Source organism: Solanum pennellii, chromosome 2 (assembly GCF_001406875.1).
Source record: "Solanum pennellii chromosome 2, SPENNV200".
In the NCBI taxonomy this organism is placed as follows: Eukaryota; Viridiplantae; Streptophyta; class Magnoliopsida; order Solanales; family Solanaceae; genus Solanum; species Solanum pennellii.
Window position 1 is genome coordinate 40,505,079 of NC_028638.1, and position 21,074 is coordinate 40,526,152.

Genomic DNA, 21,074 nt, shown 5'->3' on the forward strand with positions numbered 1-21,074 from the left:
TGCAAAGTCTTGTGTCACATTATTAACATTTTATCGTAAAATCAATCTATCAGGAAAAAAAATATGTAAAACACTTATAAAATATATACTCGCAACATGAATTAAATACGTCAACGAAAGAAATTTTAAATTTTAAATTACTATTAACATGAAACATAAATATCAACAGAAAGATGCATGCTTCTAGCCTTATATGTTACTAAGAGACAAAAAATTAATAGTTGGGAAGAGAGTGACATGTTTCTAACTTACTTGAATGATACAAAGGGTATCAAATCTTTTCAAAGGCCACGCAACTCATTTTTTCTCGTGTCTTTACCAAATTTAATTATTGAAGAGAAATGTCGAATATCTATCTAATCTTAATTAGAGGCGTTTCAAATTTGAGTTTTGAAAATATAAGAGTTTGTAGCCTAAAGGGTATAAAATAGTAACAAAAATTTTAAAACGGTATATAAAATTTTATATAAACCAAAAGGGTAAAATCGCTGCACCAACAGCGACTTACCCCACCGGAAAAAGCAAAATCGTTGTAGAGGCAGCGATTTTGCAAAATCTGTTTTTTTTTTTAAAAAAATGAAATTGCTCCCTAAGCAGCGATTTATAGAATTTTATTTTTTTTTACAAAATCGCTACCCCAGCAACGATTTCAAAAAAAAAAAATCGCTGCTGGGAGCAGCGATTTCTTCAAAAAAAAAAAAATTCGAAGAAATCGCTGCCCAACAGTGATTTCTTTATTATTTTTTTTTTTTGAAATCGCGGGTCAGCGATTTTGTAAAAAAAAAAATTTTTTTTTCTATAAATCGCTGCTGGGGCAGCTATTTTGTAAAAAAAAAAAAATTCTATAAAATGCTGCCTAAGCAGCGATTTTATTTTTATTTAAAAAAAAAACATATTTTGCAAAATCGCTGCCTCTGCAGCGATTTTGCTTTTTCCGGTGGGATAAGTCGCTGTTGGTGCAGCGCGAATTTACCCTTTTGGTTAATATAAAATTTTATACACCGTTTTGAAATTTTTATTAATATTTTATACCCTTTAGGCTCCAGACTCGAAAATATAAAATATTTTTATTAGAAACTTTTACTACTTTTAATGAGTATATTCATAACGAGCAAATTCAAAAAAATTATGTCAATACGTTTTTGAATATCAAATGATTTGACTAAAGAATTGAAGAGAAAATTTTCATTATATAATTTTGGGGAAAAAGAAATATATTCTCAAATTATCGTAAATGGGTTGTAAATATCCTCCGTAATAATTTTGGGACATTGGTGCCCCTGTCGTCCAAAATCTATAGCATATATACCCTTTATACTAACTGACATACACGTGTCATAATCTTAAAATTGGATCGACAAATAAGATTGCGTTAAGTGTCCCTATTTAGTATCACGTTAGATCGAAGGGCATATATGCTCTATTTTTTTTTCATGGTAGGAGCACCAATGTCCCAAAAAGTATAACAGAGGATATATGTATACACGTACAATAATTCAAGGGTATATTTATCTTTTTTCTCTATAGTTTTTTTTTAAAAAAAAAACACTCAACTTTTATGTTTAATTTTTTAGAGAAGAAAGAAGTTTACTTGCTATCAATCTACTACTTAATTACTTATCATATTAGAAATTTATTACTCTTAATTAGAGCTGTTTTAGATTTGAGTTTTGAAAATGCATAAGTATTTTAATTGGAATGTTTTACCTTTTTTTCAGCGAGTCCATCATAGCAAGCAAATTCAAAATATTTTTTCTAATATGTTCTGAATATCATATACTAGGTAAACTAAAAATAAATTGAAGATGAATTTTTATTTTATATTTTTGAAACTCAACTTTTAAATGTTTATAGAAGGAGAAATTTACATGCTATCGACCTATTAATTAATTACCTGTATATCTCTTCAAATCACTTTTTCTTTTTTGACAAAATATTGAAATCAACAAGAATAACTATTTGAGATAATAACGTTACTTTATTGTTTTGATTTATTTGTTTCGGTTATTACTCAGATATCTTTTTGACGATGATTTCTTCAAATACTTTTTAAATATTTTGAATTGTTAACTATTGTGATTTACATAAAGTACTTTTTAAATTGCTTCTAAATACGTAGAAATTATTTCAAAATAATTTAAGAATCCCATATTCAAATTTATATATATCAAATATTAGTTAGTTTGAATGTCTTGCTTCGAATAAAATCAAATAAATTAAAATGAGAGAATGGAAAAATCAACCCTTATTAAGTGTGTGTGTGTATGGTACAAAGGAAAATATTTTCCTAGGAAACAAGTAGATTTTTCACTTATTTTTTCATGTTTGATTAATGAGTAGACAATATTTTTCAAAAAAGATTTTTTAGTATTTGATAAAAATATTTTTGAGAAAATATCTTTTAGTTTTACTAGGAAGTAGAAATAATTTTTGAAATTGACAGTATTTTTAAAAAATAAATATAATTTTTTTTTGGAGGGGATAGGGTGTAGGGGTAGGGGATAGGGATGAGATGGGGTAAAAAAAATTTGAAATCAAAAATATCTTTTAAAAACAAATTTAATTTTCTTCTTTTTTTCGAGGGGGAGGGGGGGGTGAAAAGATAAAATTAATAATTGAAAATATTTTTAAAAATAAATTTAAATTAATTTTTCCTGGAGGGGGGAGGAGGGAGCTGGTAGTGGGGGTGGGGGTAGTGATAGGGGTGAGGATGGGTGTAAAAATAAAAAATTATAGCTTTAAATTTATTTTTCAACAAAAAGATAGTTATTTTTTCAATAAAAAAGTTTTTTTTTTTTAAATCAAAAAATTGTAATTTAAAATTAGAAGAGAGTATTAGAAAATATTTTTTCTTAATTTTTGAAAGAGAATTATTTTTCTTGATGATTTATTTAAAATATTTTTTAAATTTTTTAATCCAATCAAATATAAAAAAAAATAACAAATATTTTACTTCACATCAAACAAACCCTAAATCGACAAGGACTTAAAAGGAGCGAGTACCAAGTGAGAAGTCTATTCACTTCGAAATCGATGCATTTTTCTTCCCAGTGTAATGGGAAAATAATTTTAAAATAAATAAAATAAGATATATCCTAAAATAAAGAGACTACATAATAACAGAGAATTAAATTAAGATATTTTAAAATTATATTAGATATATTTATTTAATACACTAGTACATAAAAGTTATTTCAATTAAAAACGTTTAAAATAAGTTAATTTAAATAGGCTCTCTACATTTTATTTGGATTGTTACGTGTTATTTCACAATATATCTTATGTATTATCAAGGGCGGATCCATGTTGAGTTTAGGGGTTCACCAGAACCGACTTGGTAAAAAATACACGAGTATATATAAGGTAAATTTACTGTATGTCTATAGATGTATATATTTTGAACCTTTTCAATAACAAATAGAAATAAATTGTTCAGTGGCAAGACCTCTGGATATTAAGTTGGACACCCCTAGTTTGAATTCCTGTGACGACATCTATTTATTTTCCTTTTTTAGTTTCACTTTATTTTTTAAAGAAAAATCAGTTATGTTTTTCAAGCATTTTTTAGCTTTATTTTTTTTTAAAAACGTGCTAAAAGTGTAGTTTAAAACCAAAAAAATTGTAGGGTTCCATTTCGAAAGACTTATTTACACGCTTATACTTTTATTTTTCGAATCCCCTAAACGAAAATCCTGAGTCCGTCACTATGTATTATATCTTACTGTATTACTTCAACAAAAAATGTCAAAAATATCTTTAAACTACGTGAAATTAAACAAAAATGCACTAAGTTAATAATTTAATCTAAAAATCTCCTCCTTATAATAGTTTGATCCAATAACACCTTTCTTGTTATTTAATGGATAAAAAATATCATTTTCTATAATATATTACCCTTGGATATAACACACTCAGTATTTATTTTCTTTCTTAAATACATTCTTTTGCTAATGATTAACTTTTTATTAATTAGAAAATACTTATCATACTTCAATAAAAAAAGATTAAGAAATAAAAAACATATTTTTATTGTTATCTAAATGAAAATAATATATATATATATATATGACTTCTATGTTTAAAAGTAATACTTTTATTAGGTATATAATATGTTTAAAAAAGATTTTTTAAAAATACTTATATAGATAAAATATATGTGTAACGATCCTCATGATCGTTTTATGAATTTTACCCATATTTCTAATTTTAACTCGTCACATAGCTTTTATACGTAATTTATGATTTGTGTGATAAATTTTTCCGATTAAATAAAGATTTATTTTAATTGCTAATAGTAATGGGGGAAAAGTAAAATAAAATATAATATAAAAGGGCCAAGCCCAAAAAGAAGAATAACGCGAAATATATAAAATTAAAATAAAAAATTTTTAAAAGGTTTTACGCAGAAAACAAAAAGGAGTTTATCACGCAGCGCAAGAAAAGGAAAGAAAGGTTTAGTTAATTTCTCTGATTCAATCAGATCTTAGAACTAACAATACACGTACGATTTTTTTCCGTGTTTGATATTCTTTTTAAAATTTCGATTAATTAAAATTTACATCACATGAAAATTAAAACATAAATCATGAACGTTTATATCTAGGTTAGCTAGTTTCTCCTTATTGTTAAAGCTGACAAATAGACGGAAAAGAAAGTCGAAGACAAACAAATGAAGTTGTCATAAGCATATTATTTCATTTTAAAAACATAAATCTTGATTACATTTGGAGTCATCAAGATTCAAGATAACACAGTATTTTTCCCTATTTGTTTTCAATACATTAGGAGCAACATTGAGTTGAACTTTGTTAGTAGAAATAGAACCATGATGACAATCCTTCAAACATTCTTCCATGCAAAAAGGATTTACAAAGCATAAAAGTTTACATTTTTTTTCACAAGACATTTTCACCTCACCAGTACCATTCACATTTGCTATAAAAATTACAATGAAAAATAATGCTACTAACATCTTTGTGAAAATCATTTTTATTAGTTACAATTTTTTTTTTTTTTGTGAATTGGACTTATATTTTGGGATATGCTAGATGAAAGCAAAGTACCACTATTTTATAGCCAGAAATTTCAGTTTCACTTCATTTTATCAAGTTACAATTAGTAAACCTCGTAATCAGTAAAAATTAGATTACAGTTACAACTTACAACAAGATAAATAAATATAGAAAGGAAAACTACATTTATAAGACACACACACAAAAAAAAAAACTAATTACTATTTTTTTTAATGTCGTGTGAGGGATAAGAATAAATAGTTTTGAAATAAAATTTTGATATATTGTTTGATCGATATGTTTGGAATAACTCATCTCACTATTTATATCATAATAATGGAATAAGTTATCTCAGATTAACTTATATCAGGATAATTAATCCTGAGATAACTAGTTCCCAACAAAACGACATATGATATCATTTGAGGATTTTTAAAGTGCCTCCCTCATTAAGTTTTTAAGGATTGACTTGATGAAAAAGTGATTGTTCCTCAATTATATCATTTTTTTTTCTTTCTGACAACTCAAAAATGATAACAACTAGATAGCTCGTGTAAGCACGGGCCCAATATAACAAGTATGACACGTATATAAAAATATATACTAAGTATATAGTAAGTGTGACATATAAATATATATATCAAAATTATATATAAGTGGTTGGATCCAAATTTTATAAGATAGACATGTACAATTTATTTATATATAAGCAAAAGAAAAAAGTGATACATAAATAGTAACGGAGAGAATATTTTTAGATTATAATAAGCAATTCATGTTTTTGCAACCTTATAGTTAATTCTCTCTCGGGAGTAAGGGTCAAACTCTTCATTGAAAAAATCTAAATTTGGTACTTTTTTTTTTTGTATAAAATTATTTTTCAATTTTCTTAAAAAAACATTATTATGTTTAAAAATAGTTTTAACTTTAAAGATTTAATTTATCAAAATCTTATATGTTAGAACTTATAGTTATGGACCCCAAATATGTCGATATAGAGCTTCTTTCGTTCAAAATTAAAATTTATAGAGCTTCTTTTATTCGAAAGTAAAATTTCCTAATATTTTAAAGCGTAAAAAAGTATATCAATATTCAGTAAAATTACTTGACAAAAATCAAATAAAAGAAGTATATTAGTTAAATTATACCACATAATTTGAAAGAAAGAATTTTTTTTTTATCTTTTCTTTCTATAACATCATTTTAATAATAAAAATAATTCAATACAAAATCTAATGATTTTTTATTCTTTTATGCTGATAAATTTAGAATATAAACTCGAATAATTAAATGTTGGTAAATTGTATTTACCCGTCACAAAAGGTAAAATCTTATTTATATGTTCGCCGAGTTAATAAATATATACTTGATTTATATTAATTTAACATTTTTCTTAATAAACTATTTATTAGGAGTTTATTTTTTAAAATTCAATTTTATTAGTTATACTTTAAAAATATAAATATGACTATTAATAATCTTATATAGTTATTTAATGATATATATATAATATTAAAAGATAAATTGTAAATAAATTGTTTATAGAAGCTAAATAATAAAATTTTATTAAATTATTTAACTATATTAAATTTAAACAAGTGTAAATAAATTGTTTTGAATATAAAAGTTTAAATAATAAGATTTTAATAATTTATTTTACTATATTAAATTTAAACAATTAATATGCGGCAATGACAAAAATATCCTCACTTGCCAATTGAATGACTATTAAGCAGCTATGTTGAAAGCTGTTCTAAGAACCTCACACAAAACTAAATAAATATAGTATTATATATCTACAGTTGTATTTGTTTGACTATGGTACTTCTCAGGACCACCTTTTCTTGTCCAAATTAAATAATTAAGGAATAATTTATTAATTAAAAGCTAATTTATTCTTATTATTAACAATAGTTATTTTTCAAAATATTGAGTTTAATATATTAAAAGATTAATATGGTAATTTATTTATTGCTCTTTTACGGGTGTGCCAAGTTAATATTCCTTCTATTACTTTCTACATATCACCGATTCATTAAGAAAATCAAATTTAACTAATATTTTAAAGATGTATTCTTAATATTGACTTGAAAAAATCACAATATGTTGAATTGTCGTATAAGTATCTTTAAATATCTAAATTTTATTTAAAATTTTGAATAAATATAATCTAATTTACCCTTGACAAGATATATAGTTTTAAAAAGTACGAATGAACTATCGAACAAATAAGAAAATGAAACAAAAAATATAAATATACTACCGAACAAATAAAAAATGAAAGAGAAAAGTATTATGTAAATTAAGTTACAGTAAAACCTCATTAAATCAATATAGATGGAATTAGGAATGGAGAATTGTTAGTTTATATGGGTATTCACTCATATTTATCAATTTTAAATAAAAATAACCCTCACAGCAAAATATATAAACATAATACTATATATCTCCAGTTGTATTTGTTTGACTATGATACTTCTTCGGTCCACTTTTTCTTGTCCAATTTAAATAATTAAGGAATAATTTATTAATTAAAAGTTAATTTATCATTATTGTTAACTATAATTATTTTTCAAAATATTGAGTTTAATATACTCAAAGAATAATATGTAAAATTATCATTTTATTTATTGCTCTTTCACGGGTGTGCCAAATTAATACTTTTTTTGTTGCTTTCTACTTATCACTGTTTCATTAATAAATCAAATTTAATTAATATTTTAAAGATGTATTTTCATAATATTGATTTGAAAAAGTTACAATTTATTGAATTGTTCGTATAAGTATCTTTGAATATCTAAATGTTATTTAAATTTTTATATAAATATAATCTAATTTATCCTTAAAGAGATATATAGTTTTAAAAAATATGAATAAACTAACGAAATAAAAATGAAACAAAAAATACGAATGAACTACCGAACAAATAAAAAATGAAAGAAAAAAGTATTATGCAAATTAAATTACAGTAAAACCAAATTAAATTAATATAGATGGAATTAGGAATGGAGAATGGTTAATTTATATGGGTGTCCACTCATATTTATCCATTTTAAATGGTTGGGAACCCAAATCATTTAAAATGGGTGAATAAAAATAAACCTCAAACCAAAATAAATAAATATAGTACTATATATCTGTAGTTGTATTTGTTTAACTATGATACTACTCTGGATCACTTTTTTTTTATCCATTTTAAATAATTAAGGAATAATTTATTAATTAGAAGTTAACTTATTTTTATTATTAACTATAGTTATTTTTCAAAATGTTGAGTTTAATATATTCAAAGATTAATATAGTAAAATTATCATTTTATTTATTGCTTTTTCATTGGTGTGCCAAATTAATACTCCTTCTGTTAATTTGTACTTATTGCCGTTTCATTAACAAAATCAAATTTAACTAATATTTTAAAGATGTATTTTCATAATATTGATTTGAAAAAATTATAATTTATTGAACAATTCGTTTAAGTATCTTTGAATATCTAAATGTTATTTAAATAAATATATTTTAATTTATCCTTGACACGATATATAGTTTTAAAAAATATGAATAAACTACCGAACAAATAAAAAAGAAATAAAAAATAAGAATGAACTACCAAACAAATAAAAAATGAAAGAAAAAAGTATTATGCAAATTAAATTACGGTAAAATCTCATTAAATTAATATAGATGGGATTAGAAACGGAGAATGGTTAATTTATATGGGCGTCCACTCATATGTATCAATTTTAAATTGTTGGATACCCAACTCATTTAAAATGGGTAAATAAAAATAAACCTCACACCAAAATAAAAAAATATAGTTTATATATATCTGCAGTTGTATTTGTTTGACTATGATACTTCTTTGGACCACTTTTTTTTGTCCGATTTAAATAATTAAGGTATAATTTATTAATTAGAAGTAAATTAGTCCTTATTTTTAATTATAGTTATTTTTTAAAATATTGAGTTTATATATTCAAAGATTAATATGGTAAAATTATCATTTTATTTATTACTCTTTTACGGGTGTGCCAAATTAATACTCCTTATGTTACTTTCTACTTATCACCATTTCATTACAAAATCAAATTTAACTAATATTTTAAAGATGTATTTTTATAATATTGATTTGAAAAAATTACAATTTATTAAACTGTTCGTGTAAGTATCTTTGAATATCTAATTTTTTTTTTAAAAATTTCGAATAAATATAATCTAATTTATCCTTGACAAGATATATAATTTTAAAAAATACGAATAAACTACCGAACAAATAAAAGAATAAAACAAAAAATATGAATGAACTACCGATCAAATAAAAAATAAACGAAATAAGTATTATGCAAATTTAATAACAGTAAAATCTCATTAAATTAATATAAAGGGGATTAGAAATATAGAATGATTAATTTATATGGATGTCTACTCATATTTATCCATTTTAAATGGTTGGTACCCAACTCATTTAAAATGGGTAAATAAAATAAACCTCACACCAAAATAATAAATATAGTACTATATATCTGTAGTTGTATTTGTTTGACTATGATACTTCTCCGGACCACTTTTTCTTGTCCAATTTAAATACTTAAGGAATAATTTATTAGTTAGAAGTTAATTTATCCTTATTATTAGTTATAGTTATTTTTTAAAATATTGAGTTCAACATATTTAAAGATTAATATGATAAAATTATTATTTTATTTATTGCTCTTTTACGGGTGTGCCAAGTTAATACTCCTTCTGTTACTTTCTACTTATCACCATTTCATTAACAAAATCAAATTTAACTAATATTTTAAAGCTGTTTTTCATAATATTGATTTGAAAAAATTATAATTTATTGAATTGTTCGTATAAGTATCTTTGAATATCTAAATGTTATTTAAAAATTTAAATAAATATAATCTAATTTATCCTTGACAAGATATATAGTTTTAAAAGATACGAATAAACTAACGAATAAAAAATGAAACAAAAAATACGAATGAACTACCGAACAAATAAAAAATAAAAGAAAAAAGTATTATGCAAATTAAATCACAGTAAAACCAAATTAAATTAATATAGATGGGATTAGGAATGGAGAATGGTTAATTTATATGGGTGTCCACTCATATTTATCCATTTTAAATAGTTGAATGCCAAACTCATTTAAAATGGTAAAAAACGAAAAATACTCATATTACTCATTTAAAAGTGGATAGTTAAATTGATAAAAGATATTCATTCATAAATTTGATTAAAAAAATAACTTAACTTGGTGAATATAAATGGTAAGTAGAAACCAATAGGAAATAATGATAAGTTCTGTGTTGGTGAAAATAATCATTGTTTGAGATATAAATTATAAATTTTTATTCACATATAAAATAAATTGTTATTATATATATATATATATATATGTATGTATGTATGTACGTCAATTTTTGTGCTCCAAAATTTTCAATCATGATTTGAAATTCCCAAATTATGCTTTTTGGAGAATTTGGGATATGAAATCATGAGATGAAATCAGTCTGAAATCACATATCCAAACACTGATTTGATCTCATGATTTAATATCTCCATATAAAATTACATATCCAAACTGCTTACTTACTTATATGTTTATACACTAAATATTTAATAAAATAATAGAAAGAAATAACACAATGCAAAATTAATTTTCCAACCCTTCTTGTCTTAGCATTTTCTTAAGCACGGATTATGTGGAGACAAATCTAAAATTTCCAGAACATAAACGCGCCACTAGAGAAAGGAGAAAAATGATGTATTTGGTAGAACTGATCCATAATTTTCTTGATAAATAACGTAACATTCAATTAAGTGCATCATTCAATTGTATATTTTTGAGCATGAATGTCACTTGTCAATATTAAATCAATTTTAAGAAATATATACATAAAATTTCTAATTTAACAAGAGACATAAATTCAACATACACCATATCGTTGCAATATTTTCCTATTCAATTAGATAATTACCTTCACACAAAAAACAAAGACCTCCCTTACAGAATTTTCAAATTAAATATAACTTATCTTTACATGATATATATGTATATCACAAAATTAATCCAGTCACCTCATTTTAGTCAGATCTTAGAATTAATAATAAAATGCATCTTTTTTTTTTCATTCAGTGTTTGATATCATTTTTAAAATTTCGATCAATTGAAATTCAGGTCATATACAAAATAGAGCACAAATCATAAGCTAATTTCTCCTTATTATTAGAGGTGACAAATAGAATTAATAATAAAATGTAGGCCTAACCCATCGGTGGTCCCCTAAACTTGACACTAACTTTCACTTAGACACTCTAACTAGACTTTGTTCATTTTAGACACTTTATTTAGGTTCTCGCTATACTATTTTGACACTTTTTACTTGCATGACATAGTGAGTGTTATACACACACTTACTGCGCGTGAAAGCCTTATTTCACAATTTTTTTAAAAAAAATTCTCTTTCTTCTTCTCCATTTCTAGTTACCATGTCCGAAACATAAACAAAAATCTATGGTAAAGTAGATTTCTATGTATATAAATGGTAAGTAGAAATTAATATGAAATAATAATAATTTCTATGTTGGTGAAAATGATCGTTGTTTGAGTTGCTTTTACAAGAATATATATATATATATATATATATATATAGAGAGAGAGAGAGAGAGAGACTCACATTATTTCTTGTCAAATAATACAAAATCATAATCTTTAAAAGGATTTCACCTCATTCTTTCACAAGCTGAACTATTATGCCTTTAGTACAAATACAATATGTAATTCATCATAAATAAAATAACATCATTAACATCTGAGATGTTATAACGAACTCATAAAATAAGCATCTCAAAGAGAAACTTTATCTTGAAAAAAATGAGTGTATTTCCATCTCATTTCTTAGTCGGCTTCCTACATCATGGCTCATCATTACTATTCCTACATAACAGCTTCATAGAGACTACTTTCTTGGCCTAAGTTTTCGAGCTTGGAGATTAAGACTAACAATTAGTATTTCCTCATATGATACAATTTGTACATTTTATATGGGCAAATACCTAAAGAATATCTCATTGTGACAATTCCAACTCAACGTTAGTGACACCCACACTAACTCCCTGGTGGGAGAACAAACAAGTACTCACGTGCCATCGAATAATCAAACAAATAGGTAGTTTAAAAATTTTTAAAACAATTTTTTAGTAATTAAAAGCAACTTCAAAGTTACAAAACTAAGTCATCAAACATTGCACAAATAAATCTCCTAGAACCTGAAAGTTGTGGTAACAAAACTCTAACTATTTAAAATAAGGAGATACAACTCTATACTCAACTATTTAGAAAGTCGCGTGAAGAAGTCCCATCTCAACAAAGTAAGAGAAAGTAGAGTATCAGTTTACAATCATAATGTACTTGTAAGATCATCAGCTAATTCCAGTATATGAAACATGAAGAAACAGCTACAACTAAGTAACCCAAATTATACACAATCACAACACAATTATAACATAGTTCGGGGTTACCAGTCCTTACCCCGAATCGACATGCACAATAATTACGAAACTTCTGAGTACATAAAACCTTTTAGTTTACTCATGGAATTCACACATACAAACAATTAGTGTAGTTAATTGGTACTCGTTTACATTATTAGTATATTGGCATGGTACCCATTTCCATTGTACTGCTTAATATCCATTAGTGTAACCGTGTGGTTGATGAGTCAAAGGTTTGGACTCATTTAGGGATTTGTTTATGTAGATTTCGTGTCTTCAAATGCTTAATTTGTTCCATAAAATGATGTTAAATCCTTGATTTTTAGGTATATTGATTCACGAACAAAGCAAGGACACTAACCAACAAAGAGGAATAAACAAGTTGAAGAAATGAAAAAGGGAGAACATGAGGATCGCCAAGAGCACTTGGCATTTTGCCGAGTGGCTCATCTGAACACCTTAAGTTCCACTGTTCCAAGACTTGAAGGAAGAAATCAAGTCAGTCATGATGAAAAGGATCAGATGGCGAATGGCTGAGCAGTTCCACGAAGCAAAGATCGGACTATTGTTATTTTTTTATGATATTTGTCTAAAACCCCAGTTCTGTGGGGGTGATCATGTGATTATGTGTTGAATTATTTAATGTTTATAGCTAATTTCTAGTTTAAATGTTATATTGAAGTGGGTTTAATAATTAATTGTGGTTTAATTTATAGTTGTAGTTTCAAATGGAGTTCTATCTTTGTGTTCTTACCTTGCTCGAGAGAGAGGTTTTTGAACTAAGATTATTAATAAATGATTTGTATGTATTGGGTTTATTTGGGTTTAGCTTGAGTGAGTGAACCCTAAACCTAATCCTACACATCTTTCTCGAGAGAGATGTTGTATTAATGATATGAGTTATCTTAATTGTTATGCTTGTTGTTGTTCGAGAGAAATTACTTGAAGTGGAATAGTTGTTCGAGAGAAAGATATTTCAAATATAGTCTATCCTACCCATATATTTCAATTATAGTCTATCCTACCCATTGATATTATCTATTTACTAGTTGTTTCAATTACACATATATCGAATTTGCCCATAATTGATCACACCCCGAGAATTTCTCTCCTTATTGTTATTTCATTATCGTTTGAGTGTGTTGTAGTTGATAATTACAAACCAAAACCCCAATTTGACTTTTGTGTCAACCCTTTTGACTTGATATGTCTTTTTCTGATAATATATATTCCTATAGATATCTAGATAAGATTCGTACTTCCTGATTGAAATTGAACACGTATTTCTCCTTATGGAATTTGACCCCAATTCATTTTTTGGTTTTATACTGCTTAACGNGTCAATTTCTGTGTTCCAAAAATTTCCAATCATGATTTGAAATTTCCAAATTATGCTTTTTGGAGAATTTGGGATATGAAATCATGAGATGAAATCAGCATGAAATCACATATCTAAACACTGATTTAATCTCATGATTTCATATCTCCATATAAAATTATACCCAAACTGCTTACTTACTTATATACACTAAATATTTAATAAAATAATAAAAAGAAATAACAGAATGCAAAATTAATTTTTCAAACCCTTCTTGTCTTAGCATCTTCATAAGCACGGATTATGTGGAGACAAATCTAAAATTTCTAATTTAACAAGAGAACATAAATTCAACATACACCATATCATTGCAATATTTTCCAATTCAATTAGACAATTACCTTCACACAAAAAACAAGACCTCCCTTAAAGAATCTCAAATTAAATATAACTTATCTTTACATGATATATACGTATATCACAAAATTAATTCAGTAACCTCATTTTAGTCAGATCTTGGAATTAATAATAAAATGCATTTTTTTTCATCCAGTGTTTGATATCATTTTAAAAATTTCGATTAATTGAAATTCAGGTTATATACAAAATGGAGCACATATCATAAGCTAATTTCTCCTTATTATTAGAGGTGACAAATAGAATTAACAATAAAATATAAGCCTAACCCATCGGTGGCCCCCTAAACTTGACACTAACTTTCACTTAGACACTATAACTAAACTTTATTCATTTTAGACACTTTATGTAAGGTTCTATTGTGTCATTTTGACACTTTTTTTTACAATCACCCAAATATACAAATGTGTGTAATACACTTGTTGATGATGTGTTGAAGTGACGAATCAAATAAAGACACGTGATATATATATATACATATATATATATAAATAATCAAATAATGACTTTTGAGTAGAAAAAAAGGCCACAGATTTGATGACATGTGTCATTTTAAACTCAAACAATAAGAAAAGAATAATTACCCCATGCCCAACACCGCCGTCTTCTCACCCCACCCAACCCAATTTCCCTCTCCACCCTTACTCACCCCAACCCCAACCCCTACCACTCCTCCAACCTACCAGCCACCAGATCTTCTTCTCCACCCCAACCGCAACCATTCCTCCACCCCATCAGCCACCAGATCGTCCTCTCCGCGGCCACCCACTCCAACTTCAACCCCTTTTCCACCCACATCAAATTTTCAAGAGATACTTTCAAAAAAACTTAATTAGTTTGAAAAAATTATCTTACAAAAGTATGATGTTTTCTTCTTTACTTCTAAGTTATTAATTAACAATGGGATATTTTTTTTTTCAAATCTTGTGATTCAAATACGTGAAAAAGAAATAAATTATTATTTTATAATGTTGAAATTTAAATTTTTGGGAAATCTTATGGGCTGAAATTTACTTTTTTATTTGTGGCATCACTAAATCTATTTTACCGTAGATTTTTGTTTATGTTTCGGACATGGTAGCTAGAAAATGGAGAAGAAGAAAGAGAATTTTTTTAAAAAAATTGTTAAATAAGGCTGTCACGCTCAGTAAGTGTGTGTATAACACTCACTATGTCATGTAAGTAAAAAGTGTCAAAATAGTATAGCGAGAACCTACATAAGGTGTCTAAAATGAACAAAGTCTAGTTAGAGTATCTAAGTGAAAGTTAGTGTCAATTTTAGGGGCCACCGATGGATTAGGCCTAAAATGTATGTTGTTTTCAAGTGTTTGATATCATTTTAAAGATTTCGATTAGTTAAAATTCACGTCATGTAAAAATTAAAGCACAAATCATAAGCTAATTTCTCCTTATTATTAGAGGCGACAAATAGACGGAAAAAAAAACTAAACTAAATAGATGAAGTTTTCATAAATTATATTATTTCATTAAAAGCATGAATCTTGATTACATTTGGAGTCATCAAGATAACATATATTTTTCCTAATTTGTTTTCAATACATTGGGAGTGACTTTCTTAGAAAAAATAGAACCATCATGACAACCCTTCATACAATCTTCCATGCAAAAAGGATTGACAAGACAAAGAAGTTCACATTTTTGTTTGCAAGTCAGATTTACCTCACCTTTACCTTCAACATTTGCTACAAAAATCACAATGAAAAATAATGCTACTAACATCTTTGGGAAATTCATTTTTCAGTTACAATTTTTTTTATTTGATTTGTATTTTGGGATATGCTAGATGAAAGTAAAGTACCACTATTTATAAAAAAATTTCAATGATCAATAAAATTTTGGTCAATTACAATTACTACAATTTGCATTACTCAATATGTTTGATGATACGTAATTCCTAGCTTGGTCCACTTTTACTTTTTAGTTTGAAAAAAAAATCGAGAAATTGTTAATTAGTGTAACCGTTCTCAATTTTACTTTTATTATTAACTATAATTATTTAAAATTTAAATTTTATTATAAAGTATTTGAATTATAGTGAATGTCTATCATGTGGAGTTCTTTTTAGGATATGGTTAAAGAGTCCTCCTACTTGGTGACTAAGTTAGATTTCTCCTATAAATAGAGTGCTCCTCTTCATTGTAAATTAATTCATCAAGAGAAATAACAAGTCTTCTCTTCTTTTCTCTCTAGTTTCTTCTTCTTATTCTATAGTTTTATAACACGTTATCAGCACGAGACTCTAATTTCTCAAAAGTGAAGGTTAGATTTGAAGAATTAATAAAGGTATTATTTATTCTTTTGTTTTTAATTTTAATGGTCAATCTTACAAAACTAGAGTTCACTGCCCTTCAAAGTTCGGGCAGGAACTACCTCTCATGGGTGTTGGATGCTGAAATCCACCTTGATGCAATAGGTCTTGGAGACACCATAAAAGAAGAAAATAAGGCATCAAATCAAAACTGTGCACGAGCAATGATATTCTTGCGTCATCATCTTGACGAGATTCTGAAAATCGAATATCTGACAGTTAAGGATCCACTTGTTTTGTGGAAAAACCTAAAAGAAAGATTTGACCACTTGAAGATGGTCATACATCCAAAGGCACGATATGATTGGATGCATCTAAGGCTACAAGACTTTAAGTCTATACATGAGTATAATTCTGCCATGTTCAGAATCACTTCTCAATTGAAATTATGTGGAGATACGGTTAGTGAGATTGATATGATGGAAAAGACGTTCTCCACTTTCCATGCCTCGAATGTGCTCTTGCAGCAACAATATCGAGAGAAAGGTTTCAAAAAGTATTCTGAACTAATTTCTCATCTTCTTGTGGCCGAGCAAAATAATGATTTATTATTGAAAAATCATGAGAATCGACCTACTGGATCTGAACCACTTCCTGAAGTGAATGAGGCGTACGCCCACCGTGCTAGGCGTGGAAAAGGTCGCGGTCCTAATCGTGGTCGTGGACGTGGTCGTGGTCGTGATTATGGTCAAGAACGTAATTCTATTCCTGGCATTAATCATTCATCAAATAAAAAGGAAAAAAGAAAGGATGAGAAACGTGAAGCAACTAGGGAAGGTTGTTTTCGATGTGGTGGAAGAGGTCATTATGCACGTGATTGTCGTACTCCCAAACACTTGGTTGAGCTTTATCAAGAATCACTAAAGAAGAAAGAGAAAAATCCTGAGGCAAATTTTATCTCTGAAAATCAAGTTGACATCACGCACTTGGATGTAGCAGATTTCTTCGCACATCCTGAAGGAAAAATAGATCACTTAATTGGTGATGGTTCTGTGAACATGGAAGAGTGATATTTTTTTTGGTAGTATTTATTAATAAATTTCATGTAATGATAGTTGTTTGCATGAGTATTAGTATTTTAAATTAGTTTAGTCGTTCATTAGCTTGTTCCTTAATTCTTAATAAAATAATATATATTTTTCATTGATTTATTTATATGATTCTAATATGATAGAGTTAGTCAAATACTAAACTTTATCACGTGTTTGTATTATATTAGGTCTTTAACTTGGTCTAATGTTAAAAACATAAATTCTGATATTAACTAGGATTTATCATGTGTTTGTATTATATTAGGTCTTTAATTTGATCTAATGTTAAAAACATGCAGTCTGTTATTAACTAGGATTAAATAATGATTTTATTTTATTTTCCTAACAACTCGTTTTTGACTTAGAGGAAACAATAAATTAAGGCTCAATTTCTAATATTTAATTATTAATTTATTCCTTTGAATATATTGTACCCTTTTGACAACACTAATATTTAATATATATTTATTTTGTGTATGTCATTTCATGTGAAGATATGGATAATTCTAAGAACATATTATCGAAATATGAAGATATTTGTTTGATTGATTCTGGTACAACACATACGATATTCAAAAATAAGAAATATTTTTCTCATTTAAGTATGGGAAAAATAAATGTTACTACAATTTTTGGTAGTACTAATATGATTGAGGGCTTTGGAAGAGCCATTGTAATTTTGCCCAAGGGAACTAAACTCATCATTAATAATGCTATGTTTTCTCCAAAATCTAAGAGAAACTTGTTGAGTTTTAAAGATATCCGTGAAAATGGTTATCATATCCAATCAATGGATGAAATAAATCTTGAATATCTTGGTATCACCAAGTATGTCTCTGGGCAGACATGTGTTATAGAAAAGTTCCATGCTTTATCTTCTGGCTTGTATTGGACAAAAATTAGTGCAATTGAGGCACATTTTATAGTAAATAAGAAGTTTACTGATTCCAATACATTTGTACTTTGGCATGATCGTCTAGGACATCCTGGGTCAATAATGATGAGACGAATTATAGAAAATTCGAATGGACATCCACTAAAAGACCTAAAAGTTCTTTTAAATGGTGAATTTTCTTGTACTGCTTGTTATCAAGGCAAGTTAATTGTGAGACCATCACCAATGAAAGTTAAGATTGAGTCCCCTGCGTTCTTGGAACGTATACATGGGGATATTTGTGGACCTATTCACCCACCTAGTGGGTCATTTAGATATTTTATGGTTCTAATAGATGCTTCTTCTAGATGGTCTCATGTGTGCCTATTGTCATCTCGTAACTTGGCATTTGCAAAATTATTGGCACAAATAATAAGGTTAAGGGCACACTTTCCTGATAATCAGATTAAGTCCATTCGTCTTGATAATGCTGCAGAGTTTTCATCCCAATCATTTAATGATTATTGTTTAGCAATTGGGATAAGAGTTGAACACTCCGTTGCTCATGTTCATACTCAGAATGGTCTCGCTGAATCATTAATTAAACGTTTGCAATTAATAGCAAGACCATTGCTTATGAAAACTAAGTTGCCCACTTCTGTGTGGGGACATGCAATTTTGCATGCTGCAACACTTATTCGTCTCAGACCGACAAGTTATCATAAGGTTTCTCCATTGCAATTGGTTATGGGTCAAGAACCTAATATATCCCATCTAAGAATTTTTGGAAGTGCTGTATATGTGCCTGTGGCACCACCAAACCGCACTAAGATGGGCTCTCAAAGAAGGTTAGGAATATATGTTGGGTTTGAGTCACCCTCCATTATACGCTATCTTGAACCATTGACTGGAGACATGTTTACTGCTAGATTTGCAGATTGTCGGTTTGATGAGACAGTTTTCCCAAAATTAGGGGGAGAGAATAGTGAAATGAAACGAGAAATTTTGTGGAAAAATTTATCATTGTCTCATCTTGATCCATATTCTTCTACTTGCGAACAAGAAGTACAAAAGATTATTCATCTGCAGAAAATTGCAAATCAAATGCCAGACGCATTTACAGATTTGAAAAGGATTACTAAATCACATATTCCTGCAGAGAATGTCCCAATTCGAATTGATGTCCCTAAAGGACCATCCACTAGTGTCATAGCTAATGAGTCAAAAACACACCTAAAGCGTGGTAGACCATTGGGGTCTAAGGATCAAAATCCTAGAAAAAGAAAGATTAAATGTCAAGATGACACTATGAAAGAATCTCATATGGAAGTTCAAAATTTGAATAAGTCTGATATTCATGAAAGAATCAATGAACTTGAAACTCAAGGAAATAATGAACTATCCATAAATTTAAAAGATGTTGAAACTAATATGAATCGATCAGAAATAGTGGTTGATTATGTCTTTGCATATAATGTTGCAACAAATATCATGCAAGATAATGAGGATCATGAACCTCAATCTGTTATAGAATGTCGACAACGAAATGATTGGCCAAAATGGCAAGAAGCAATTCAATCAGAGTTGAATTCACTTGCCAAGCGTGAAGTTTTTGGACCTATAGTTCAAACACCTAATGGTATTAAACCTGTTGGTTACAAATGGATTTTTGTGCGAAAAAGAAATGAGAAAAATGAAATACAAAGGTATAAAGCACGCCTTGTGGCACAAGGATTTTCTCAAAGGCCTGGCGTCGACTATGAAGAGACATACTCACCCGTTATGGATGCAATAACATTGCGTTATCTCATTAGTTTCACAGTCCATGAGCAACTTGAAATGCATTTGATGGATGTGGTTACAACCTACCTTTATGGATCACTTGATAATGAGATATACATGAAAATTCCTGAAGGATTTGCGATGCCTAAATCATGTAATTCAAAATCTCGAGAAATGTATTCAATTAAATTGCAAAGATCATTATATGGTTTGAAGCAATCTGGGCGCATGTGGTATAACCGTCTTAGTGAGTATTTAATTAAGGAAGGTTATACAAATGATGCAATTTGTCCATGTGTCTTTATAAAGAAAACAATATCGGAATTTGTTGTACTTGCTATTTATGTTGATGACATAAATCTTATTGGAACTCCAATAGAGCTTCAAAAGGCAATTGATTATTTAAAGAATGAATTTGAGATGAAAGATCTGGGAAGGACAAAATTATGTCTTGGTTTGCAAATTGAGCATTTGACAAATGGTATTTTTGTTCATCAATCTGCCTACACAGAAAAAGTGTTGAAAAGATTCTGTATGGATGAAGCGCATCCATTAAGTACTCCGATGGTTGTTCGTTCACTTGATGTGAATAAGGATCCATTCCGACCTCAAGAAAAGGATGAAGAAATTCTTGGTTCTGAAGTACCATATCTTAGTGCAATTGGTGCACTAATGTATCTTGCTAATACTACTAGACCTGATATAGCTTTTGCTGTTAACTTGTTAGGAAGGTATAGTTCTGCTCCTACTAGGAGACATTGCAATGGGATCAAGTCATCAAACACATTTTGCGATATCTTAAAGGGACAAC

General features: G+C 27.6%; 1 protein-coding gene across 1 annotated transcript; it reads left to right on the forward strand.

Moving 5' to 3' along the window:
• Positions 1 to 16,581: 16,581 nt before the first annotated feature.
• Positions 16,582 to 17,586, forward strand: LOC107010019. The gene is made up of 3 exons (XM_015209297.1): positions 16,582 to 17,062; positions 17,177 to 17,398; positions 17,516 to 17,586. Exons 1-3 carry the CDS (start codon positions 16,582 to 16,584, stop codon positions 17,584 to 17,586), a joined length of 774 nt encoding a protein of 257 aa, XP_015064783.1.
• The last annotated feature ends 3,488 nt before the right edge of the window (positions 17,587 to 21,074 follow it).

Excerpts from the sequence above, each read along its gene's own strand:
- LOC107010019 (XM_015209297.1), top strand. The coding sequence starts at position 16,582 with ATGGTCAATCTTACAAAACTAGAGTTCACTGCCCTTCAAAGTTCGGGC. Across the intron at positions 17,063-17,176 it reads GCAACAATATCGAGAGAAAG|TGAATGAGGCGTACGCCCAC; the intron begins GTTTCAAAAAGT and ends CACTTCCTGAAG. Across the intron at positions 17,399-17,515 it reads TCATTATGCACGTGATTGTC|ATTTCTTCGCACATCCTGAA; the intron begins GTACTCCCAAAC and ends TGGATGTAGCAG.